Source organism: Pipistrellus kuhlii, unplaced genomic scaffold (genome assembly GCF_014108245.1).
Source record: "Pipistrellus kuhlii isolate mPipKuh1 unplaced genomic scaffold, mPipKuh1.p scaffold_m20_p_6, whole genome shotgun sequence".
NCBI classification, from domain to species: Eukaryota; Metazoa; Chordata; class Mammalia; order Chiroptera; family Vespertilionidae; genus Pipistrellus; species Pipistrellus kuhlii.
Window position 1 is genome coordinate 44,458,897 of NW_023425562.1, and position 22,114 is coordinate 44,481,010.

The 22,114-nt window shown below is 37.9% G+C and overlaps 1 protein-coding gene across 7 annotated transcripts in view; it reads left to right on the plus strand.

Annotated features, from left to right (window-relative positions):
* PIGN (phosphatidylinositol glycan anchor biosynthesis class N) overlaps positions 1 to 22,114 on the plus strand; it is an 81,369-nt gene that overhangs the window by 53,795 nt on the left and 5,460 nt on the right. For 4 of the 7 annotated variants that reach the window (XM_036418598.2, XM_036418597.2, XM_036418604.2 and 1 more), the window contains 8 exons: positions 2,673 to 2,775; positions 4,416 to 4,502; positions 7,455 to 7,510; positions 7,818 to 7,893; positions 10,512 to 10,585; positions 12,627 to 12,669; positions 13,931 to 13,999; positions 14,547 to 14,599. In XM_036418598.2, coding sequence (XP_036274491.1) covers positions 2,673 to 2,775; positions 4,416 to 4,502; positions 7,455 to 7,510; positions 7,818 to 7,893; positions 10,512 to 10,585; positions 12,627 to 12,669; positions 13,931 to 13,999; positions 14,547 to 14,599 — 561 coding nt within the window. The remainder of the gene's footprint in view (positions 1 to 2,672; positions 2,776 to 4,415; positions 4,503 to 7,454; positions 7,511 to 7,817; positions 7,894 to 10,511; positions 10,586 to 12,626; positions 12,670 to 13,930; positions 14,000 to 14,546; positions 14,600 to 22,114) is intronic. The other 3 variants (XM_036418601.2, XM_036418602.2, XM_045574618.1) reach the window with 3 other exon arrangements.

Consider the following 22,114-nt stretch of genomic DNA (forward strand, 5'->3'; position numbering starts at 1 on the left):
GTATACTTAATTTCTAGTTGATCCTTTTTCATATCCTTGAGGGTTTTGTTAAATTTATTGGCTTTTCTAGGAAATTCTTGAAAAACCTTATAACCGTGGTTTTGAACTCTATATCCAGTCTTTTGCTTTCCTTCATTTCCTTCATTTGTGGCTTGCCTCTTTGTCTCCACATTTTAGCTGCTTCCCTCAGTTGATGGAGTACCTTTGTGTATTAGATGTCCTAGCAGGGCTCAATGGCTCAGCCTCCCCAGTTACCTGAGGTGGACACTCTTGGTGCACCCCTTTGTGGGCTGTGTGTGTGCAGTCTTGTAGTTAAGCCTTGATTGTTGTTGGTACCACTGGAGGGAGTTGTCCTCCAGGCCATTTGGCTATGAGGCTCAGCATTGTCTCCACTCTGGAGAGCTGCTGTGCTCAGCTTGGTTGGGGCAGTCTCAGGTTGGAGCAGACAGCCTTGGTTTCCCATCAGCCTTACTTTAAGAAGGCCCTGTGGCTCAGTGTCCCAAGCAATGGCTACATGCACCTCTAAGAGAAAGCTGCTCTTGAGTTTTTCCCACTGCCAGACAATTTCTCCCTGAATGGATCTGTGTACCCAAAGTCTCACCTGGAGCTGGATTTCAGTGCAATTGGGAGGTTTTGTTTGCCTCCCAAAGAGAAAGCTAGCCATGTGCTTGCTGTCTGCCTTCTCTGCACTTGCCATGTATAAGTCAGTCATATATTCAGCCACCCACCCTTTTTGCATGCACCTCTGTCCTCCACAGCTCGTGAATCTCAGTGTCCTTTTATCTTTCCTTCTAGTTGTAGAATTTCCACTGATCCAGCTTTCTGGTGGTTCTGGACGATGTCTGCTCTGTCTTCCAGTTGCAGTTTTGAAATTGTTGTCAACTAGTGATATTTTCTTTTGGATTTTCAAAAATTGTTGTCAACTAATGATATTTTCTTAAGGTTTTTCAAGAATTTCCTAGAAAAGCCAATAAATTTAACGAGACCCTCAAGGATATGAAAAAGGATCAACTAGAAATTAAGCATACACTGACTGAAATAAAACATATTATACAGAGACCTAAAAGCAGACTAGAGGATCACAATAATCAAGTCAAAGATTTGGAATACAAAGAAGCAAAAAGCACCCAACCAGAAAAGCAAAAAGAAAAAAAAATCCAAAAAGTTGAAGATGTGTATATTATCTCATCATCCTCAGGCCGCTCTCTATACCAAATTATTGTGTGTGCTTCCTCAAACCCAAGTGTTCCTTTTGCCCAGTCTTCAGTGCTTTAGTTTTAAGGTCTGTGGTAGAGTTTAAAGCATATTATTTATTTTGCTTTCTCATGTTTAGAAAATAATACCAAGTGGAAGGAATAGAGTTCAAGAGTTGAAAGAGAAATAAAGGGTTTTTGTGTTTGGGTTGGTTTATTTGATTTTGTTTTGTAATTTCCAGTTAGGTAAGTAACTCACTCAACAAAACCTGTGACCTGGGCCTGCAGGGGTGACGAGACTGACACAAAGGTACAAACTATCAGGGAAGACACATAAAGAAACATGATTAAAACAGTGTAATTAGTGCTGTTGTAGAGGTTTAGGGTATTGCAAAGGTTATCCCAAACTAAGGCTCAAAAGGATTGGAAAAGGCTTCCGTCACTGGGTTATCTCATGAACATTTCTCCTTCATCCACCTCGTGTTCCAGCCTAGAGATGTGCCATGCTCACCTGTGGAGAGTAGGTTGTTTTCTGTTTTTCCCTTCAGTAAACAATATTACAACAAACATCTTCATATGTGTATTGTAGTGCATGTGTCTGATTATGTCCTCAGGGAATTTCTTGAAGTGATAGGTGGTATTTATGGCAGAGAATCTAAGAAAAAAAGAGGCCAGTGCCTCTGACTAAATAGTCAGGGATTGATGTTTTAAAAATTCTTATAGCACATCAGTGTGCTGCGACATACTGGATGAAAATTACAGGGTTAGAGCATATGAATATTTTTGAGACTTTTGATGCATAGTGTGAGATTGCCTTCCAAAAAGAGTTTTATTCCTATACAGAGAGGATACTATTTTTTTTTTTTTCGTTACTCTCTTGTCAACATTACTTTTTTAAATTTTAGGTAAATATAAGTGAATATGGTATCTCCCTATTGTCTTGATTTCCATATCAGTTATCAATAAAATCAAACTTACTTTTGTGTATTTATTGCCTCTTTTTGTCGTTTTTGAGAGTTATGTTCTTATATGGCAGCTTTTTTTTTTTTTTTTTTTTTTTTTTTGGAACATTTCTCTTGCTCTTTTTCTCTGTATACCAGGTATTAATAATTTCAACTTGGAAATTGTCTTTTTTTACCTTTGTATATGTTGTTGTTGTTATTGTTGTTGTTTTTGTGTGTGTGTGTCGGTCATTTGCTTTATAATTTATTTTTAAATATCTCTACTATTTTAAACATGTCATAATCTCAAGATTTAATATATTTCAAAAACAGATGGTGTTAAAGTTAATATTTAAATGTTACTTTTCTACTTCTTCTGGAAAATTAAAATTTTTGTGATATTGTGCCTTAGAAATATTAAGATTGTTTTAATTTTGAAAAATACTTCTCAATATAAATTTGCATTTTAATTTGTGTAATGTTTTTGTCTTTTCATTTCTACCCTCTCACTTTCACCCCACTCCCACCCACATCTTAGGTATGAGGCTCTCTTCCCATTAGTGTTGTCATGTTTGATGTTTGTCTGGATACATATGGAACAAGAAACCCTGCAACAATCTGGTGTTTCCTGGAAACAGAAGGTAGGTTGTCAAAATCATTGTTGCATTTATCTGAGAATATTAAAATACTCTATTCTATAAGAAAATTGCAATGTTATTTCATTAAACCTTCTTTCTACTTAAAATTTTAGCTATTTAAGTCATTAGTAATTAACTTAAAATTAATTAATTTATAAGGAAATTTTTTACTTATAACAGAAAAGCATACCATTGTTTTAAAGACCTTATAGAAGATGGACTTTTTAAGAGAATCACTGATGTGAAAAACATTAATATAGGGGAAGGAATGGAAAAGAAGGGATGTTATCCCATTTTCCTCTATCTTTACATCTAATTGTTCTTTCAATTTATTTTACCTGGAAGAATATTTATGTTATCACAAATCAATCAATTAATTAATTAGATCAGAAAGGTCATTTATGTTCCCTGTCTTGTTTTTCTCCTTCTAGTCATCCTAATACAAAATGCTTATTCTGTCACCTTAGTGATTATGGTCTCAGACCAAATCTTCCTCACAGTATACATTGAATTTCCTAAAAGCCAATCAGATTTTAAGGACACCTTTATTATCCTGAGGTAGAGCGTTAAAATGATGTCTCTTGCCTTCATTTTAGAAGGCAATTATGAGGTAATTATGAGAAATTAGTGACATAATATTTACAGTTTATTGAGGTCAGGTAAAATAATTATTGCAGAACAACTTTTTCATAATTCATCTGTTCTTAACTGGTTCCACTTGAATTTATAGAGAGAAATTGGTAATTTAGAATAATTAATTTCAATAAATAAGAAACTTTATTGAAATATATTAAATAGTTACTTTTTAACTTTCAGTCCTGGAATATTAAAATAATACATTTTGTTCAAATTTAAGTAAATGGTCAGGCTGTCCTTAATATTAAATATTAAAAACTCTAATAAGTAAATATTAAATATTAACATTTGTAACATTAAATTTTAAAGTGAGGTTTATTGTGTCATTTTTTTATGTTCTATTTTTTACTTAAAAGGATATGTTCCTTTTTCTAGGAAGATTATTAAAGCATCCTAAGAACTTATTGGCAATTACATGTAGTGTGAGGGATAGGGAAAAATCTCTCTTTAAACTTATGATTTTTTGGGAAGTGTGAGGGATTAAGCAAGAATGCACCTATCTTCTTGGAATTGAGTGACTTTCTATTTTACCAAAGACAGAAAGTATTTTGTCTTTCTTATAAAGAAAAATGATATCTCTACAAATAGAATTAAGAGAAGAACAAAGAAACAGATATTTAATTTTATCATGCTTTTTAGTATCATACCGTACCTAGGTTTGAGAAGATCAGGACACTGAAAAATCAGGTCTTAGAAAAAATGAAGAATTATACAGGGATTTAAAAGTGAAGCATATATATAGGATAAGAAAAAGCTAATTCTCACTTTTATTACACATATAGCAATACTACAATTCTGTTCAGTACATTATTATCAACATATTTTATTTTTCTGGCAGACTTTATTAAGGTGTAATTAAGCTATAGAAAAATGATTTATTGTTGATTTTTTGTTGTTGTTGGTACAAGTTATCTTTCTAGCAGTTGTAACTTAGACTGTTATTTTGCCTGTGGGGGTAGAAGTAAGAGAACTGTTACTGTGCATTCATGTGTTTCTTTTTCTCCAAGGTCACCAGTATCTATTTCTCCTACAACACTGATATAACCCAGTTTCGACAGCTCTGTATGGATGACATCCGTAGGGCCTATTTCCTTGTATCCTTCATTCGGGCTTTTGTTTTCAGTTGCTGCAACCCCCCATTTAACGGAGTGAGAGAATGTGGAAGGCCTGCCTGTCACCATTGGTGGTATTACCATGGAAAGCATTTAACTCTACTCTGAACCATAATTTTCTCATAGTTCACATTGTTAAAAAAATTTTTGAAACTATAAAAAAGCATAAAGGCTGACATAAATAAATAAGTGTGTATTTCTACCATCCATATATCAACAGTTAATATTTTGCCACATATGTCACATTTTTTAAAAATTAAAACTTTACACCTAAAGTTAAAGTCTTAACTCCCAACTCCAATCTAATTTCCTCACCTAGAAGAAACTGTATTGTGATTTTGGTTTGAATCTTTTATGTGTATCCTATACTAGACTCATGTAAAATGTACCTCACAAGATTTTTGTATCACATCAGAGGAAATCTTGTGTGAAATTCCAAGTTTCAAAGACGGTATGGCAGAATAGTCTCACTTTGGGAAGGCAGGCTGACCAGCTTCGAGAAATTCATACGGAGGTGTTTCCTTTGAACTTACCATGGCGGAAGGCTGGACCCAGAAAGCCAATGTGCCCATCTCTCCTCTACCTCTTGCTTTCACTCTCAATCTTGCCTTCTCTTTTTTTTTTTTTTTTCAGGTTCCTTACACTCAGCACAGACAAGTAAAACACTTCTTTCATTGAATCCTGCATCACCCTAAATTATAACTTCATTTTGTTTTGTTTTGTTTTTTGTTTGTTTGTTTGTTTGTTTTAAAATATTTTTTTATTCGTTCAGAGAGAAAGGGAAAGGAAGAGATAGAAACATCAATGATGAGAGAGAATATGGCTAGCCTGCCTTCTGCACTCTACTGGAGAATCGAGCCACAACCAGTCATATGCCTTTGACCAGAATCAAATCTGCAGGCCAATGCTCTATTCACCGAACCTAACAAGCTAGGGCTTCATTTTGTTTTTTTCTGTTTATTTCCAAGCTCCTTGAAAGAAAAATCTATAGTTGCTGCTACTATTTCCTCCCCTTTATGTACTATATCCTCAAGCCTGGCTTGCAGTGTGTGGCACATGTTAGCTCTATGAGTATGTGTCAGATGTCTACTGAAGTTGTCCTCTCAGTGTTGGCAGGGCTTCCTGATGGCAGTCTAATCTGTTCAGCTTTACATCATCACTTTGCACCATTCAGCTCCATGGGCTTCTCTCTTCTTTTCCCTTGACTTCCAGGACAGGGTCTCTTCTTAGCTTTCTATATAATCTCTGCTTTCCTTCACTTAAACTTAGTCTTCCTTTGTCTGATCTTGAACCATGATTTTCTCCAGGCTCTGTTGTAAGCCTTCTCCTCTTACTGTACCTGATAAATGTCATCCTCTCCCATAGCTTTGAGCAACACTTCTGTGAACATAACTCTGAGATCTACTTTTTCAGTCTTGACCTCTCTCCTGACCTCAAAGGCCATATTTCCAACATTCTGCTAGACATCACCAGATCTGTGTCCCAAACTGGCTGACAACTGCCCATCCCTTTCCAAAGTTGATCTCCTGCAGGCCTCATTGCATTTAATGGCATTGCCATACTCTCAACCACTCACGCCATCAAACTTATTTCAGATTTAACTGCTTCTTGTTCAGTTCTGAAGTCCCACTGTCTCTTTTCATTCTCCATTTCCACTCCCACTGAGCCATTTCAGACTTTCCTGTCCCTAACATGGACTTCTGCCTCTAATTATTTCTGTCTGATCCAGATAGCACACTGTCACTGGTATTTCTTTATTATTTATCTAAAATGTTTGCTAATTCTTCATTGTCTCCACAATAATAAGGTCCACAGATTTTTATTAATATGCCACCAATCTATATTTCCTGCTTCATATTTCACTGAATAGTCTTTATTTTAATAAACCCTAAGCTTTTTATCACATCTATTGACTGATTTGTAACTGTCATTTATTTTTCTACTATTTATCTTAAAATTCCCCTCATATACTTCTACATAGCAGCTTAGTCTTAGTCACCATCTGGTCGCTTGGAGACTCTTTCATTCATATTTATAGTGTTTGTGCCTCTGATAAACACAAGACAATGCTGGTCGGTTAGTTGGTTGGTAGACTGGATGGATTCATGGGTACTTTTAAGGCTCATATCACCAGAGGGAAACATTGATGTGCAAGATATATTGATCAGCTGCTTTCATATGTACCGCATATGAAGGATACATGCCTAGGTTGTGGGTTTGAGCCCTGCAACCAGGGATCAAATATGTACCGCAATTACCAGTCAGGATACATGCCTAGGTTGTGGGTTTGATCCCTGGTTGTGGGATCAAACCCACAACCTAGGTATGTATCCTGACTGGTAATTGAACATGTGACCTTCCTGTGCATGAGATGACACTCTAATCTACTGAGCCACACTGTCCAGGGCAATATCTACTTTTTATTTCAGCACTAATACAAATGTAAATTTAAGAAATATCAAAAAGATAGTTAACGTTTTCCCATATCTCATTCTCTAATTATTTTAAAACATGATATTTATTTGTGTAATGGGCACACAGCAAGCATCTATGAATTGAGACAGTATTTTAGCTGAAAATGTCTATCACATGCACTAGGTCTACATTCTCCTTTTGAAAAAACCATTAGTGGCCAACTGTAGGCACAATAATCCAGTTTGTGCATGATAGAGAAGAGGAAAACAGTAACCTTCCCAAGATTACTAGTGATAAGTGAGGATGACCTCCCAGGCCTCATTGTACTTAGGACCCTGCTTCTACAATCTGGTTCTTTCCTAAGAAGACAGATGGTACATTCATTTACAACAATATATGATCAAGTGTACAAATGAGAAAGCAAATTGCCCTCATAGTAGAAGAGGCATATCTTTTTAAAATGAAAAAGAAAGTTGTATAAATTCTGTCTTGTTTTGGCATTTCCTTAACTCTTTTTAGGTTTTCTTCTTAGTGATAGCATTTTTTGGAACTGGGAATATAGCTTCTATTAACAGGTAATTTTAAATTAAAACTATATATATATATATATATGTGTGTGTGTGTGTGTGTGTGTGTGTGTGTGTGTGTGTATATATAAAAGTAAAACAATTGTGATTTTTATAATTGCTTTTTATACTGAAGGATATATTGTGGAGATATATACCTCATTCATTTTAGTGGCTGCATAATGTTCCTTGTATGTTTGTGTTTTTAGTAAGTAGAAATTTTGAGAAAATTCATTTAAACATGCTTTTCAGCAGACATTATTTTAAAGTTACAGTGTAAATTCTAAAATCGTTTTTCTTTATGTTGGTTTTTTAGCTTTGATCTTGCCTCTGTCTACTGCTTTCTGACTGTGTTTAGTCCATTTATGATGGGAGCCCTGATGTTGTGGAAGGTTGGTTTTTTTGTTTTCTTAAGATACTAATTAATTAATATGGTGAACTCATTGTGACTTTAAGATTATATAACAATTATGTGACATTAAGGTTATATATAGTCATTGTGACAAATTTAAATAGCATGGAAAGAAGATACTGTCTCAGACACTGCAGAACAGGAGGTGGGACCCTCTAGCCTTTACTCCAAAATGTAACTGATCTTTTTGTTTCACTCTTAAGCTCACTAAACTTCAAAAGAGTAGAAATTCAATGTTAGTCCCAGGAAGTGGTATCAAAGGTGATTAAAGCCTGTGGGGAAGTGCAGTACAGATCAAAACTGCTTTGCTCCTCAAGATTTAAGGGTCCCCAGATCCATGTTCCCCAGCCTTGAGACTGTTGATTATATTAATATTTTTTCCAAATCTATGACCTGCAATTGATTCATTCATCCAACAAATATGTCATTGACTGCTTACTTTCAGTAACATGCCAGGCACCAGCTGGGTGCTAAGGATACCAATATAATGACTAATTCTCAGCTCATCAGGGGTTCATTCTCTTCAGTGAAATTTAATTAGTGTACTTTCCCTTCATCTCTAGGGTCATTATGCTTGTCTTATTCTCTCTACAATAGTGCCTGGCACATTTTACATAATTAGTACAGTCCTCCCTTGGAATCTGAGAGGGTTTGGTTCCAGGACCCCTCACCCACCCTGCAGATACCAAAATCTATGGATGCTTCAATCTTTTATGTAATATGGTGTGGCATTTGCATACATGTAACCTATACATATCCTCTGTGATTACTTTAATCGTCTCTAGATTATTTATTGTATAATAGCTAATATAATGTAAGTGCTATGTAATTTGTTATCATAATGTTTTGTTTAGGGAATAATGACAGAAAAAAAGTCTATACATTTTCAGTACAGATGCAACCATTATTAGGCCTAACTACATTTATATATATAAAAGCCTAAGCGACTGAACGACCAGTTGAGCGGTTGCTATGATGTGCACTACCACCAGGGGACAGATGCTCAATGTACAGGATCAGGCTCCCTCCTGTCTGGTTTGGGCCTGCAGGGATTGGACTCCCTCCTATCTGGATCGGACCTACGGGGTCAGGCTCTCTCCTGTCTGGATCAAGCCTATGGGACTTGGGCCTCCTCTTGTCTGGATCAAGCCTACAGGGATCCAGCTGAAACTGGCTATCCAACATCCCCTGAGGGGTCTTGGATTGCAAGAAGATGCTGGCCAGGCTGAGGGACCCCACTAGTTCATGAATCCATGCACTGGGCCTCTAATAGTACATATTAGCAATAATGTAATTTTTCTCCCCAGATATTTTCAATTCATAGTTGATTGACTCTGTAGATACAGAGGGACAATTATATATGTATATTTGTTTAGATAAAGTGACTAATATCTATAAAAAATATGATTGCCTTCTACTCAGATCACAAAAATAATAATCATTAATAATATGTATCTCTTAATAGGATTAATATACTATTTTTGTTGTTATTATTGCACTAAAATAAATGTAACTTTAAGAAATGTTAAAAAGATGTTCATTATCTCATGTCCCATTCTCTAGTGAATTATTTTAGAACATGCTTCCTTAATCTTAATTTACATTTTTTATAATGGTGGTGGTTCTTTTCTCAGTCTTTTAAAGATGATAGGCCTTTAATTTAAAACAAAAAAATAAAAGCAAAAGTTTTCATTAGAATGATAGACCTTTAACTTCTGTCCTCATTCAGTGAGCTTTACTGACAAAATGCACTTGAAGAGTCTCTGTGGATGTGGCTGGGAGCGAAAGTCCTCCTGAACTCCGTTGTAGTCACATACCCTTCACTTGAAAAGGAATCTTAGGCAGTCTTGAACATTTATTTTCCATATCTCCTCATTCTCCTCTTCTTAAAAATATCAAATACCAATTTACAAAAAATACATATTATTTTTTTGATATTTTTATATTTGATCAAATGTAAAAATATCAAAAAAATAATATGTATTTTTTGTAAATTGGTCATTGGAAAACAGCATCTCAAAATATTATAAGTGTTAACTCTGGATTATGGATTTTCAACCTCTATAAATTTTATTATGCCTTTCTCATTGTTTTACAGTTCTTTACAGTACATATGAATTTTATAAACATAAATAAATTAGTATTAATATAAAACAACCAAAGCAATGGTAAAGCAGCTGAATTATGTTTATAGAGTTATATCAAATAACCAGATGGGTTCAGGGATCAGTGAATCCAATTATCAGATTTCAAAATTTATTTGATTTGGCCATTCTGTGCCTTTCACAACCTCTTGCAAGTATTTGAACATGGTCCTTAATATAAGTAGTTATGTGGAACAAAAATTTGTAATAGATTTTATTTGGAATGTGGTGATATTATTTTTTATACTACATGTGCTATTGATGTAGATTTTGAAGTCAGCTTCATTACTGTTCTGTGTGTCATTGGTTTTGTTTCAGCATTCGCTCTTCACTAATATAGACAAAAGTCATTTGAGAAACTGAAATATTTCTATAAACAGGAATAACATTTATTTCAAAAAGCTTTTCAAATGCTTCAGCTGTTCATGGCATCATTTATTGTTCTTTTAAACAGATTTTTATCCCCTTTGTTCTGGTGATGTGTGCTTTTGAAGCTGTTCAATTAACTACCCAGTTATCATCAAAAAGGTAAGGCGAATATTTAAGAACTATTGGATTTGCCCACTTTTTGGAAATGAGGGTAAACATTTGAGGATATTTGGTATGATTACTGTTAAAGACACTGTGACATAGATTGTTTATTATAAAAATGAAAAAAGATATTTCATCCTTTAGGTCAGAGTTTAGTTTCATTAGAGGAAATCAGTTGATTAGAGCCTCTGGTAGACAAATATGCTTTCTTAACAATGAAATGTTATTAGAATATTATTAAAGCTAATGAAGAGCCTCCTTACAAAACGGTAAAACATAAATGTTAAATTTTTGTGGTGAATAACTTGTATATTATAGATATAACTGTACCTACAAAACAAACAATGGATATCATTCTATTTTGGGGATTATTTCTTAAATATGTATTAACATAGTAATTTCATTTTGCATGGCTTGAAATTAACTTCTGAATGTCAATAATATACATAGTTTCTTAGTTTTGATTTTTACATACTTGACAAACAGAATGGAAAGTACTCTTTCTGAGTTTGGGGGAATTTCTGGAGCAATCAATCTTCAGCAATCAAGCCTCTGGAAGAGCTATCAACTCTATTATTTGCTTTTTTAACCAATAAAATTGCCTTATCAGCACTGGACTGAAAGACACTTGAGATAAATATGAAGCTTTTTAGCAGTTCTGTTATTCTTGAATTAAACTAGTATATTCAGTGCTGAAAGAAGTAACTAATATTAGAATAAATTTGCATGCTCTTTTTGATGAGTTTAAGCTAGAACTGGGTTTAGCATCTATTATGCATGTGCCATAATAAAAAAAGAGACATTTTTTTCACTGTTTAAAAATAGTAGAAATCTGGTTTCTAGTTTTTTTTGTATATTTATAGGATATTTACATAAACTTAACATTGAAAGCATTTAAACCTTTTCAATATCACATAAAAGATAATTACTTAGATGGAATAAAAACTGATAACTTATAGGTACTTTCTTGCATTTATTAATGGATAAATTTTTAGAAGAGATTTTAATTAATGTTTAAATATAAAGAGCTGAGGCATATGGAGTGAGAAATAGAAGGCTCATCAAAATGAGTGTATGTATGCATATGTATATTTTTGTGTTTATTTGTGTGTACACATGCACTCCTGTATGCACATGTGTGTATTAACTCTATCCTGAGACTAATGCAGTAAAAAAACTCAACACAAAGGGAAAAACTGAGGCAAAGGTGACAAAGTTGAGGCTTTATAAATGTCTTCTCTTTTGCCCTGGCCGGTGTGGCTCAGTTAGTTGGAGCACCGTCCTATGCATTTGAAAGGTTGTCAGTTCAATTTCCAGTCAGAGCGCACATGCCCAAGTTGTGGATTCATCCCTGGTTGGGATGCATGTGAGAGGCAGCCATTCGATGTTCTGCTCTCACATCATTGTTTCTCTCCTTTTCCCTTCCACTCCTTCTAGAAGTCAATAAAAAATTTTTGAATAAAATAAATTATTTCATTTATACAGCATCTTGAAATGGCAAAATTATAGAAACAGGGAACACATTATTGGTTCCCAGGGGTTAGAGGTTGGGCTGGGCTGAGAGGAGGATAGGTGTGGCTGTAAAAGAGGATCATGAGGGAAGTGGGGTGATGGAAGCATTCTGTATCTTGACAGTATCAATGTCAATCTCCTGGGTGTGATACTGTACTATGCTTTTGTAAAATGTTAGCATTGGAGGAAACTGGGCAAAGGGCATATAGGATTCTTCTGTATTATTCTTGCAATTGCATGTGAATCTACAATTATCTAAAATTAAAAAAGTCATAATTCATGTCCTTTCATGCTATCAAAATAGGTATTCAAAGTGTTAAATAACATTTTTGAAATTTAGCTCATTACCATGGGATAGTTGTAATAATATGAAAAGAGCTTTTGTTAAAAGTAATATTTTCAGAAGCAAAAATACTAATAGAATATTGAATTATTTGACTATTCTCATTTTTATTTTAATGTGCTTTAAAAATGTGCCTGTTGTATTATGTGTAATTTTTCTCTCTCTCTTTTTTATTTCCTTCAGTCTTTTTCTCATGGTTCTCGTCATATCAGACATTATGGCTTTGGTAAGACATTCTTGGATATTCAGTATAAATAAGATTGAGAAGCTAGTTTAATCAAGATAAATATGAGTTCATTTCTGTACATGGAATCTTTAGATACTGAGTGATAAGTGCTGGAATAATTTACAAATGTAAATTTCTTTCTATATGACTTATACAGTAAGACTACTTGTTAAAGTATGAAAAGTCCTCTTTATTTTTCTTTTCTTGTTTTGAATTTCTCATGTTATACCTGGTCTTCTATGGTGCATTATATCTGAAAGAACTTCCATAGGAAATTAATAGAAAAGCTAACTTCAGGTTTAGGCAATACATTATTTTTCTGCTTGAAATGTTGATTATTTAACCATTTTCTCTGATTGAAAAAGAAAGGGAAAAGGAGGAAGAGAGAAGTGGAAGGAAAGAGGAAGTGGAGCTTTTCAAGTGGGAAGACGTTGTCAAAATGGTAGCGCTAATAAATGAATTCAGAGTGAGGAGCATGTAGGTGGGACTTTTTACGTAGTGGGTTAACAAAAAGAACCTATTTTACCTTCAAGTTTAGGGGTTCCCAACCCAGGGGTCCCCTCAGGTTGGATGATTCACTAGATTAGGGGTGTCGAACTCAATCAGAGAAGGGGCCAAAATCTAAAGTCCAGCCTAAATCGCGGGCCGAATGGTTTACTGAACAGTCATAAACTGTCATTGTGATGGAAACGCAGTGGAGTGCAGTGATGACAGCACGGTGTGGGCCACATTGCAAGGCCTGGCGGGACGGATTTGGCCCGCGGGCCTTGTGTTTGACACATGTGCACTAGATGGACTCACAGACTCACTGAAGATGGCTATATTCACAGCTGTGGTTTATTGCGGGGAAAGGATGCAGATTACAGTCTGCCCAAAGAAGAGACACAGAGGGCAGAGGCCAGGAGGGTCCAGGTGTCCAGGCACAGAGCTCTGTCATCCTCACCCTTCAGTCAGGACAGCATCCTTTTTCCAGCATCATTGTCACCAGAGCCTGTGTCCAGGATGTTCCCATGGCTGACCTTTCATCTACATGACCCTTCATTTGATCAAGGCCCCATGCATGACAATCCAAGGGCCCAGAAATATCTCTCAGGAGCTAGGCAAGAGACAGGCCTCTCTTTGGATATGGTTAAGTCTTTGCTATGTTAATCCTATGCTATAAGTGATTAGAGACAGCAATTACAGTAACTTCTCACATTAGATTCCTAGTCACTTGATTTAGATGAGAGCATCTTTGTGTGGTATTGATCTGGATTTTCAGTACAGGCATACCTCACAGATATTTCAGCCTCAGTTCCAGACCAACTCAATAAAGCTACATCATGATAAAGTAAGACATAATCTTTTTGCTGGGGGAGACCCTCGTGTCTTTAATTTATTTTTAAAAAGCACACACACATTATCTTTGAAGCACAATAAAACAAAGTGCAATAAAATGAGTTATGCCTCTATCTGTCTGAAATTGACCAAACATAACGTTAGAATAAATCAGCTTTCAGTTTTTCTCACAAAGTGGCAATAGGCAAGACATATTAACAGAAGAGAATTTAAATTCTGATTTCAAATTTTATATAGTCAAATTGTTTAACTTAGAAAATGATTTGTGTCTAGCTTCTGCTTACTTCGCAAGCTATTAACAAAATTCACTTTTGCTTTCATTTGATTGAATGGTAATGCTATTTCTGGATTTTAGATGATTGCATGTTTTAGTCAAAGCAAACATTTCAATAAGAGACAAATTCTTATTGATTCCAGTCATATAGTAGTTCTGAACGGTCAGAAATCTGAAACACATAATCCTAAAACAATATTGTTTTTCTGACTAAATCTAAACAGCCTTTGTTTTTCATGGAACCATCTTTTGTTTTATTTTACAGCATTTTTTCTTCTTGGTCAAGGATTATGGCAGCTGGCTTGATATTGGAACAAGGTATAGTATATATTCACACAGAAATTCTTAGCAGTTGAGTGGAAAAAGTAAATTGATATCTTCGTATGTATGGAAGATGTCAAATTGATTTTTGAGATAAGCATAGCAAGCAACAGTTATTTTAAGCCTCTTTAAGTGAAACATATCTCTCGAATTCTTGGCACTAACATATTAGCAAATGTTCTCTTGAGATGACATGTGTATAGGTGTTAAGTGTGGAGAGAAGGATAGGACATAGGGAAAGTGCAGGGACACAGCCTGAATCCGAGTATTTAAAGATTACACCACAATCTGTGATCTCATCATCATTCCATCTCTCTTTAGAAAAATGAAACTGTTTAGGTTACAAAGTGAATTTTATGTGGCAGTTTTAATTGGAGGATGGGTTATTTTGCTACAGAAACACTTTTCACACCTGAAGAGAAGCTAGGTTAACAGGGACTGAGAAAAATTAAGAATTATTGAGGAAGGTGCCGAAACCAGTTTGGCTCAGTGGTAGAGCGTCGGTCTGCGGACTGAAAGGTCCCAGGTTCGATTCCGGTCAAGGGTATGTACATTGGTTGCAGGCACATCCCCGGTAGGGGGTGTGCAAGAGGCAGCTGGTCGATGTTTCTCTCTCATCGACGTTTCTAGCTCTCTATCTCTCTCCCTTCCTCTCTGTAAAAAAAAAAATCAATAAAATATTATATAAAAAAAAAAAAAAAAAAAAGAGCCGAAACCGGTTTGGCTCAGTGGGTAGAGCATAAGCCTGCGGACTGAAGGGTCCCAGGTTCGATTCCGGTCAGGGGCATGTGCATTGATTGTGAGCACAAACCTAGTGGGGGGTGTGCAAGAGGCAGTTGGTCAATGTTTCTCTCTCATCGATGTTTCTAGCTCTCTATCCCTCTCTCTTCCTCTCTGTAAAAAGTCAATAAAATATATATATTTAAAAAAAAAAGAATTATTGAGGAAGGTATCAAATTGGTATAATAACTAGTATTAAAATGTCATTTATTGCCCACAGTGTATTTTGAGTTGTAGGTATATTATTTTATTAATTTTCATGACAGTAATTCAAAGAAAATATAATTATTTCCATTTTACAGAGGATAAAACTGGCTCCAAAAGATTAGGATTACACAATAATGTGACATAGCTGTTTTATTCTTTTGCATTGTATATGCATTTAATATATAGATCATCATATATAATAAAGAGGTAATATGCAAATTAGCCCTCACACCCTCACAAAATGGCTGCCTATGACCAGGCCAGGAGGGGGGTTAGTGAGGGATGACCAATGACTGAACAAGCAGGCTGTGTGGGGCCACCAGGCCCGTGGAGGGGGGCCGTGAGGGACGACCAGACTGGCAGGGTGAGGGGAGTTGGGGGTAACCAGGCAAGCAGCAGGGGAGGGATTTGGGAGCGACCAGGCTGGTGGGGGCCAGTTAGGGGCTACCAGACAGGCAGATAAGTGAAAGATTAGAAGCCAGCAATCTAGGATTGGGAGAGGGGTGTTCCCAAATGGGTCCCAGATTGGAAAGGGTGCAGACTGGGCTGAGGGGACCCCTCCTCCCCCATGCACAAATTTCATACACCAGGCCGATAGTTTATAATAATAACAGTGTAATATGCTAATTAGATGGCTGTCCTTCCAGATGACCTTCCAGATGAAGCCAAGGCTGCAAGGGAAGCCCGGGTCCCAGGTGCCAGAAGGCAGCCAGTGCTGGCAGCCAAGGGAAGGAAGGCCTACTCTTGCATGAATTTTGTGCATCAGGCCTCTGGTTTCTTCAGAAAAAAACATCACATAGTGGATACTCACAATGTGTGAAGTATTCTCAGGCATTGGCAATGACCCAAAAGTGAATGAAAATGCCGGCCTCGAAGCTTAGTGATGCTCTGTGGTTGGAAAGAGAGACTCACTCAACAGGATGTGGGGAATTAAGGCACTGAGTGGAGGGTCCTAATGCATAACTTGAGACGGTGAGGGTGAGGGTTGTTCCAGCCGGGAAGCACCTGGCCCTACATTCAGGGAGATTGTGGTTTAGCACAGGCTCTGGAGCATGATAATTACAATGCAGGCAGCACTGGGTAAGGGCTGTGTGAATACCGAAGGGAGGCCAAGGCCACTTCAGGCTCCAGTGACTGAAAAAGCTGTGCAAGGTCTGCATTTAAGCTGGGCCTTCAGTGGAGGATATAATTTCAATTAGTGGAGTCGGAGGTTTGCAAAGAGTATTTTAGGCAGGCAGAATGGAAAAAGGCAAAGCTATCGAGGTGAAAAAGCTTAATGCTTGTGTTTGTGAAGTGTGATAATTTACTTGGATTTCAGAAACCAACATTTTTAAGAAGTTTCTAGAAAACAGCCTTTGAGAGCCTTAAATTGGACTCCCTTGCATACAGAGCGACAGTGTACATTCTACTGGCCTATAAGTGAGGAGCCATATTATTTGGTTCTACCTGAACTTTGGTATTTTGGAAGTAACTTTCATTGCCTGGGAGTTAGGAATCTTGACTGCCTTTGTTAAACAAGTTTACTCCAGGGTGAGGTAGGGGAGGAAGGGAACTGTGTCTGGAAGTGAAGGCACTGGCTGAGCTAGCACTGCCAGGGTGATTACAGCATTGCCCTATGGGTGCCTGGTGTCACAGCCTTAGCAGCCAGTCTTCAGTTCTCTTTCCATTCCCTGGAAGTCACTCTGTACCACCAGGCATAGCTTTTTCCTGGTTCCTACAGGATTACTTACTATTCTGGCAGGCCTTCACTAACTTTCACTTTCGTTTTCCTAGATTTTCTTTTCATTTTTTTATTAAGGTATTATATGTGTACATATATTTCCATTGCCCCGTCCCCCCCAAGATTTTTGTTTTTAATTATGGTAATGTTTGGGTCAAATAAACTCACAAAAATTCTTTTTAAAAAACACCAAAAAAGTATCCTATATAATAAAAATGTAATATGCAAATCAACAGAATAACTCGTTGGCAGGGGGCGGGACCAACAAGCAGGCAGCTCCAGGCCAGCCAAGGCATATGCCAGCAGGCAGAGGGAGGGAATGGCAATGGGGGTTGACCAGCCGTGGTGGAGGGGCGATGGGGAATGGGGCTGCCCCTCACCATCCCCAGATTGGCCCTCCCAGTCACCTCCTGCAGAGGGAGGCCACTAGTGGCAGTAGTAGTGGGGCGATGAGGGGGTGAGGCCGGCCACTCACAGGCACTGTCCCCTGATCGGTGTGCCTGGTTGCCTCAGACATCCCCTGAGGGCTACTGGACTGCAAGAGGGCACAGGCTCGCCAAAACTGGTTTGGCTCAGTGGATAGAACGTTGGCCTGTGGACTGAAAGGTCACAGATTCAATTCCGGTCAAGGGCATGTACCTTGGTTGCGGGCACATCCCCTGTGGGGGGTGTGCAAGTGGCAGCTGATTGATGATTCTCTCTCATTGGTGTTTCTAACTCTCTATCCCTCTCTCTTCCTCTGTGTAAAAAAATCAATTTTATATATATATATATATATATATATATATATATATGTGTGTGTGTGTGTGTGTGTGTGTGTGTGTGTGTGTGTGTATATATATATATATATATATATATATATATATATATATAATTTTTTTTAATTTTTTTTCTTTTAAAGAGGGCACAGACTGAGCTGAGGGCCCCTTTCCCCACCCCTCACCCCCCAGTGCATGAATTTTCATGCACTGGGCCTCTAGTAGTAATATATATATATAAAAAGATTTACCATCTTAACCATTTTTAAGTGTATATTTTAGTATTAAGTATATTCACATTGTGCAACCAACCTCTAGAACTATCTTATCTTGCAAAACTGAAATACTTTATTTGACCCAGCCCCTGGCAACCACCATTCTCTTTTCTGTCTCTATGAATTATGCTATTCTAGGTACCTTATCTAAGTGGAATCACACAATGTCTGTCCTTGTGTCACTGGCTACTTTCACTTAGCATAATGTTCTTAATGTTCAGCCATGTTGTAGCATGTGTTAGGATTTCTTTCTTTTTGAATCCTGGATAACATTACATTGTATGTATGTACTAGGGGCCCGGTGCATGAATTTGTGCACCTTGAAAGGAACTGTGGGCTGTGAGGCTACAAGGCTGCGGTGGGCAAAGGAGCAGGTCTGGGCCCATCTCTGTGCCCCTGCCTGGCCTTTTCCCACTGTGGCCCCCAGTCCTCTGTCTGCTGACAGCCTGCTCCTGCCATTGCTGCTCCCACGGGCTGACAGTGCCGGCCTAGCTCACACCCACTGATGGTGCAAAGCATTTGGGGCTATTGCCAGCAGAAGGTGCAAGTGGCAGCAGCTGCCCCAATTGCCCCTCAGGAGCAGGGGGAGGTGGAGAAGCCCTCAGGGGCAATTGGGGCCAGCAGCCACCACTCACATCAGCTGATGCCAGGCACTGACAGTGAGTGTGAGTGGCAGTTCTGGCACCAGCTGCAGGTGTGAGTGGAGTTGGCACTGGCAGTGGGTGCGAGAGGCAGCTGCTGGCCCCCATCGCCCCTCAGGAGTGGGGGGAGGTAGAGAAGCCCTGAGGGGCAATACTGGCCAGCAGCCGGCACTCGCACTCACTGATGGCACTAAGCATTCAGGGTCGGCACCAGACACTGGCAGTGGGTGCAAGTGGTGGCTCCGATGCCAGTATTGGATGAGAGTGGGGCCAGCGCCGTCAGCAGGTGTGAGTGCCAGGTGGGACTGTAGCATGTGGGAGCAAAGAATTTTCAGTCACCACCAAAGGCTTGCCCCGATGACAGCGGCCAGTGTCCTGCCTTGGTCTGGCACCCTGCTCACCTGCTCCACCATCCTTCTGCAGCCAACACACCCCCTAGTGGTCAGTGCACGTTATAGTGACCAGTTCTGTTCCACTGTTCACTCTATTTGCATATTAGGGTTTAATATATATATATATATATATATATAGATCATTTTGTTTATCCTTTCATTTATCAGTGGATACTTAGGTTACTTCCACCCTTTGGCTATTGTAAATAATGCTGCTGTGAACATGGGTATGCATTACCTGTCTGAGTCCCTTCTTTCAGTTCTATCAGATATTTGTACCCAGAAGTGGGATTGCTGGATCATATGGTAATTCTGTTCTTAATTTTTTGAGAAACCGCCATAATGTTTTCCATAAGAGTCATACCGTTTTACATTCCTACCAGCAATACACAAAAGGTCCAATTTCTCCACATTCTCACCAAACCTTTTCTGCTTCTATTTTTGTTTTGTTTTGATGTTGTCATCCTGATGGGTAAGAGGTATAGCTCATTGTAGTTTTGATTTGCATTTCCCTAATAATTAAACATGTTGAACATTTCTCATATACTTGTTGGCTATTTGTATGCCTTCTTTGGGGAAATATCTATTCAACTACTTTGCCCATTTTTAAATGGGTTTTGGCTTTTTATTGTTGAGTTGTAGTAGTTCTTTATGTACTAGTATTCTGCATATTTACTGCTTATCAGATATATGATTTACAAATATTTTCTCCTATTCTGTAGGTTGCCTTTTTCCTCTGTTAATTGTGTCCTTTGATGCACAGGAGTTTTTAATTTTGAGGAGTTCAGTTTAGTTATTTTTATATTTGTTACCTGTGTTTGCTTGATCATCTTTAACTGAGGCTTTGAACCATTGCAAAACTTGCACATAACATCTACTATGATGTTCTTCTTGGTACTTGTATAGTACCTCTGGACCTATTCTTTTCACTCCTTTATACAACTATTGTGGGAATAAAGTGTTCATCAGAGAGGAAATAATAGTGAAAAGCAAGGCTGCGGAGACATAAAACAAACCGTAAGCATCATTCAAACCGAGGGGAACAGCATGAGCATTAGCACCAAAGGCTGAGAAAGCTGCAACAGCCCTCTTTGCAGTACGAGTCACGAGAAAAAGATGTGAACTTGCGTGTCAGTACTTAACTAAGTTATGACACTTATTAAAATCCTATGTAATTATTGCTAGACAGGGTAAGAACTGCTGTAGAAACATTTGTGGTTTTTTACTATGGGAGCTGACCTACACCTACTATGATCATATGTCTGGGTTCATCTGGTTCAGCCTGGTTTATGCTATTGTCCTGGAGTATTCATGACACAACATTAAAAATCCAAAGTGGATCAGAAGGTGATAAAGGCACAGCTGGTTAATGAGTTATGTGAAGCCTCAGTTTATCTCAATCTCAATGCTTCATCTTCACAGGTCTAATGCCCATAAGTTATATGGGATGCTTGCTCTGGGGGACTTCTGAAGGCAGATTTAATAGAGGATTCCAGAGCTCAGTTCTGCTCATCAGGCTGAGTCATTGAACCAGCCAGCACAAATTTCCCATGCACTTTTCTGGCCATTCCGCTGAAATTTCTCCCTGCCCTGCTCTGCTTTTGTTTTCCCTATTTCTTACTGTTCTGTCCCAAAAGATGCCCACTTAAAGGAAGGTGATTACAGAACGCAGAGTAGAGAGTGAAAGGGGTAGGGATGGGAAAACAAAATGAAATCTGTTAGTGAAATGGATTTTCCAAAGGGGATTGTCCCAGTTGATGCTGCAAGGTGAGGTTTTTGCTGTTGCTGCTGCTCTTGTTGGTAAGTTAGAATTCTAGAACTTTCCCTTTGTTTCCCATATAGCAGACATGGCACATACTGTTGCATTGAGCCACCAGATACAGGTCTGGTTAAGAGTGACTCATGCATCTTAGTAAGCATCTGAGTGCTAGGGAACAGCTTCGCTAATGGGGGGGAAGTATGTTTTAAGACTCAGAATTACAGTATTATATAATAGGGTTCACATATCAACATTTCCTTATTCTGCCCAGTCAGTGTGGTTCAGTGGTTGAGCATGGTTTGAGCATGGTTGAGCATGGTTCAGAAGGTCATGGTTTGATTCCCAGTCAGAGCACATGCCATGGTTGTGGGCTCAATCTCAGTGTGGGGCATGCAGCTGATCAATGTTCTCTCTCATCATTGATGTTTCTCTCTCTCCCTCTCCCTGCCTCTCTGAAATCAATAAAAACATTAAAAAAAAATACTTCATTATTCTACTTTTCCTGCTCTTTATTTATGGGAGTGTTGCTTATAAAAAGTTCTCATTTTCTAATTATTCCTATAATGTCTGAATATCTGTTTGAAAAGCTGAGATGCTTCTTGTCACGGTGCAGATATTGTTAAACTTACTGGAGTTCCCTTAGTGGAAACCAGGTAATCTGAACTGCGCTCCTACATTGCCTCCCTTTGCAATAAATTTCATTTCCTAGCTCCTTTGAACCAGTGATACTGTTCATAACATCAGCCATTGCACACCTATTATTCACAGCAGTGGAATGTTGTCCTACTACCCTTGCTACTATATTGCTTTCTAAATACAGAAATGGTGTGAGTGTGTCCCAGCATTTTGGAGAGGAATGGGAGCTAGCCACCCCCATTAAAGTAGTCTAACTTGTATCTGGAATGTTTAGTGTCAGTGTGGTGATCTCAGCCGGTTTTCAAATAGGTTTGAAAGATTCCGCAGCTATTAGTTTTGGGTTC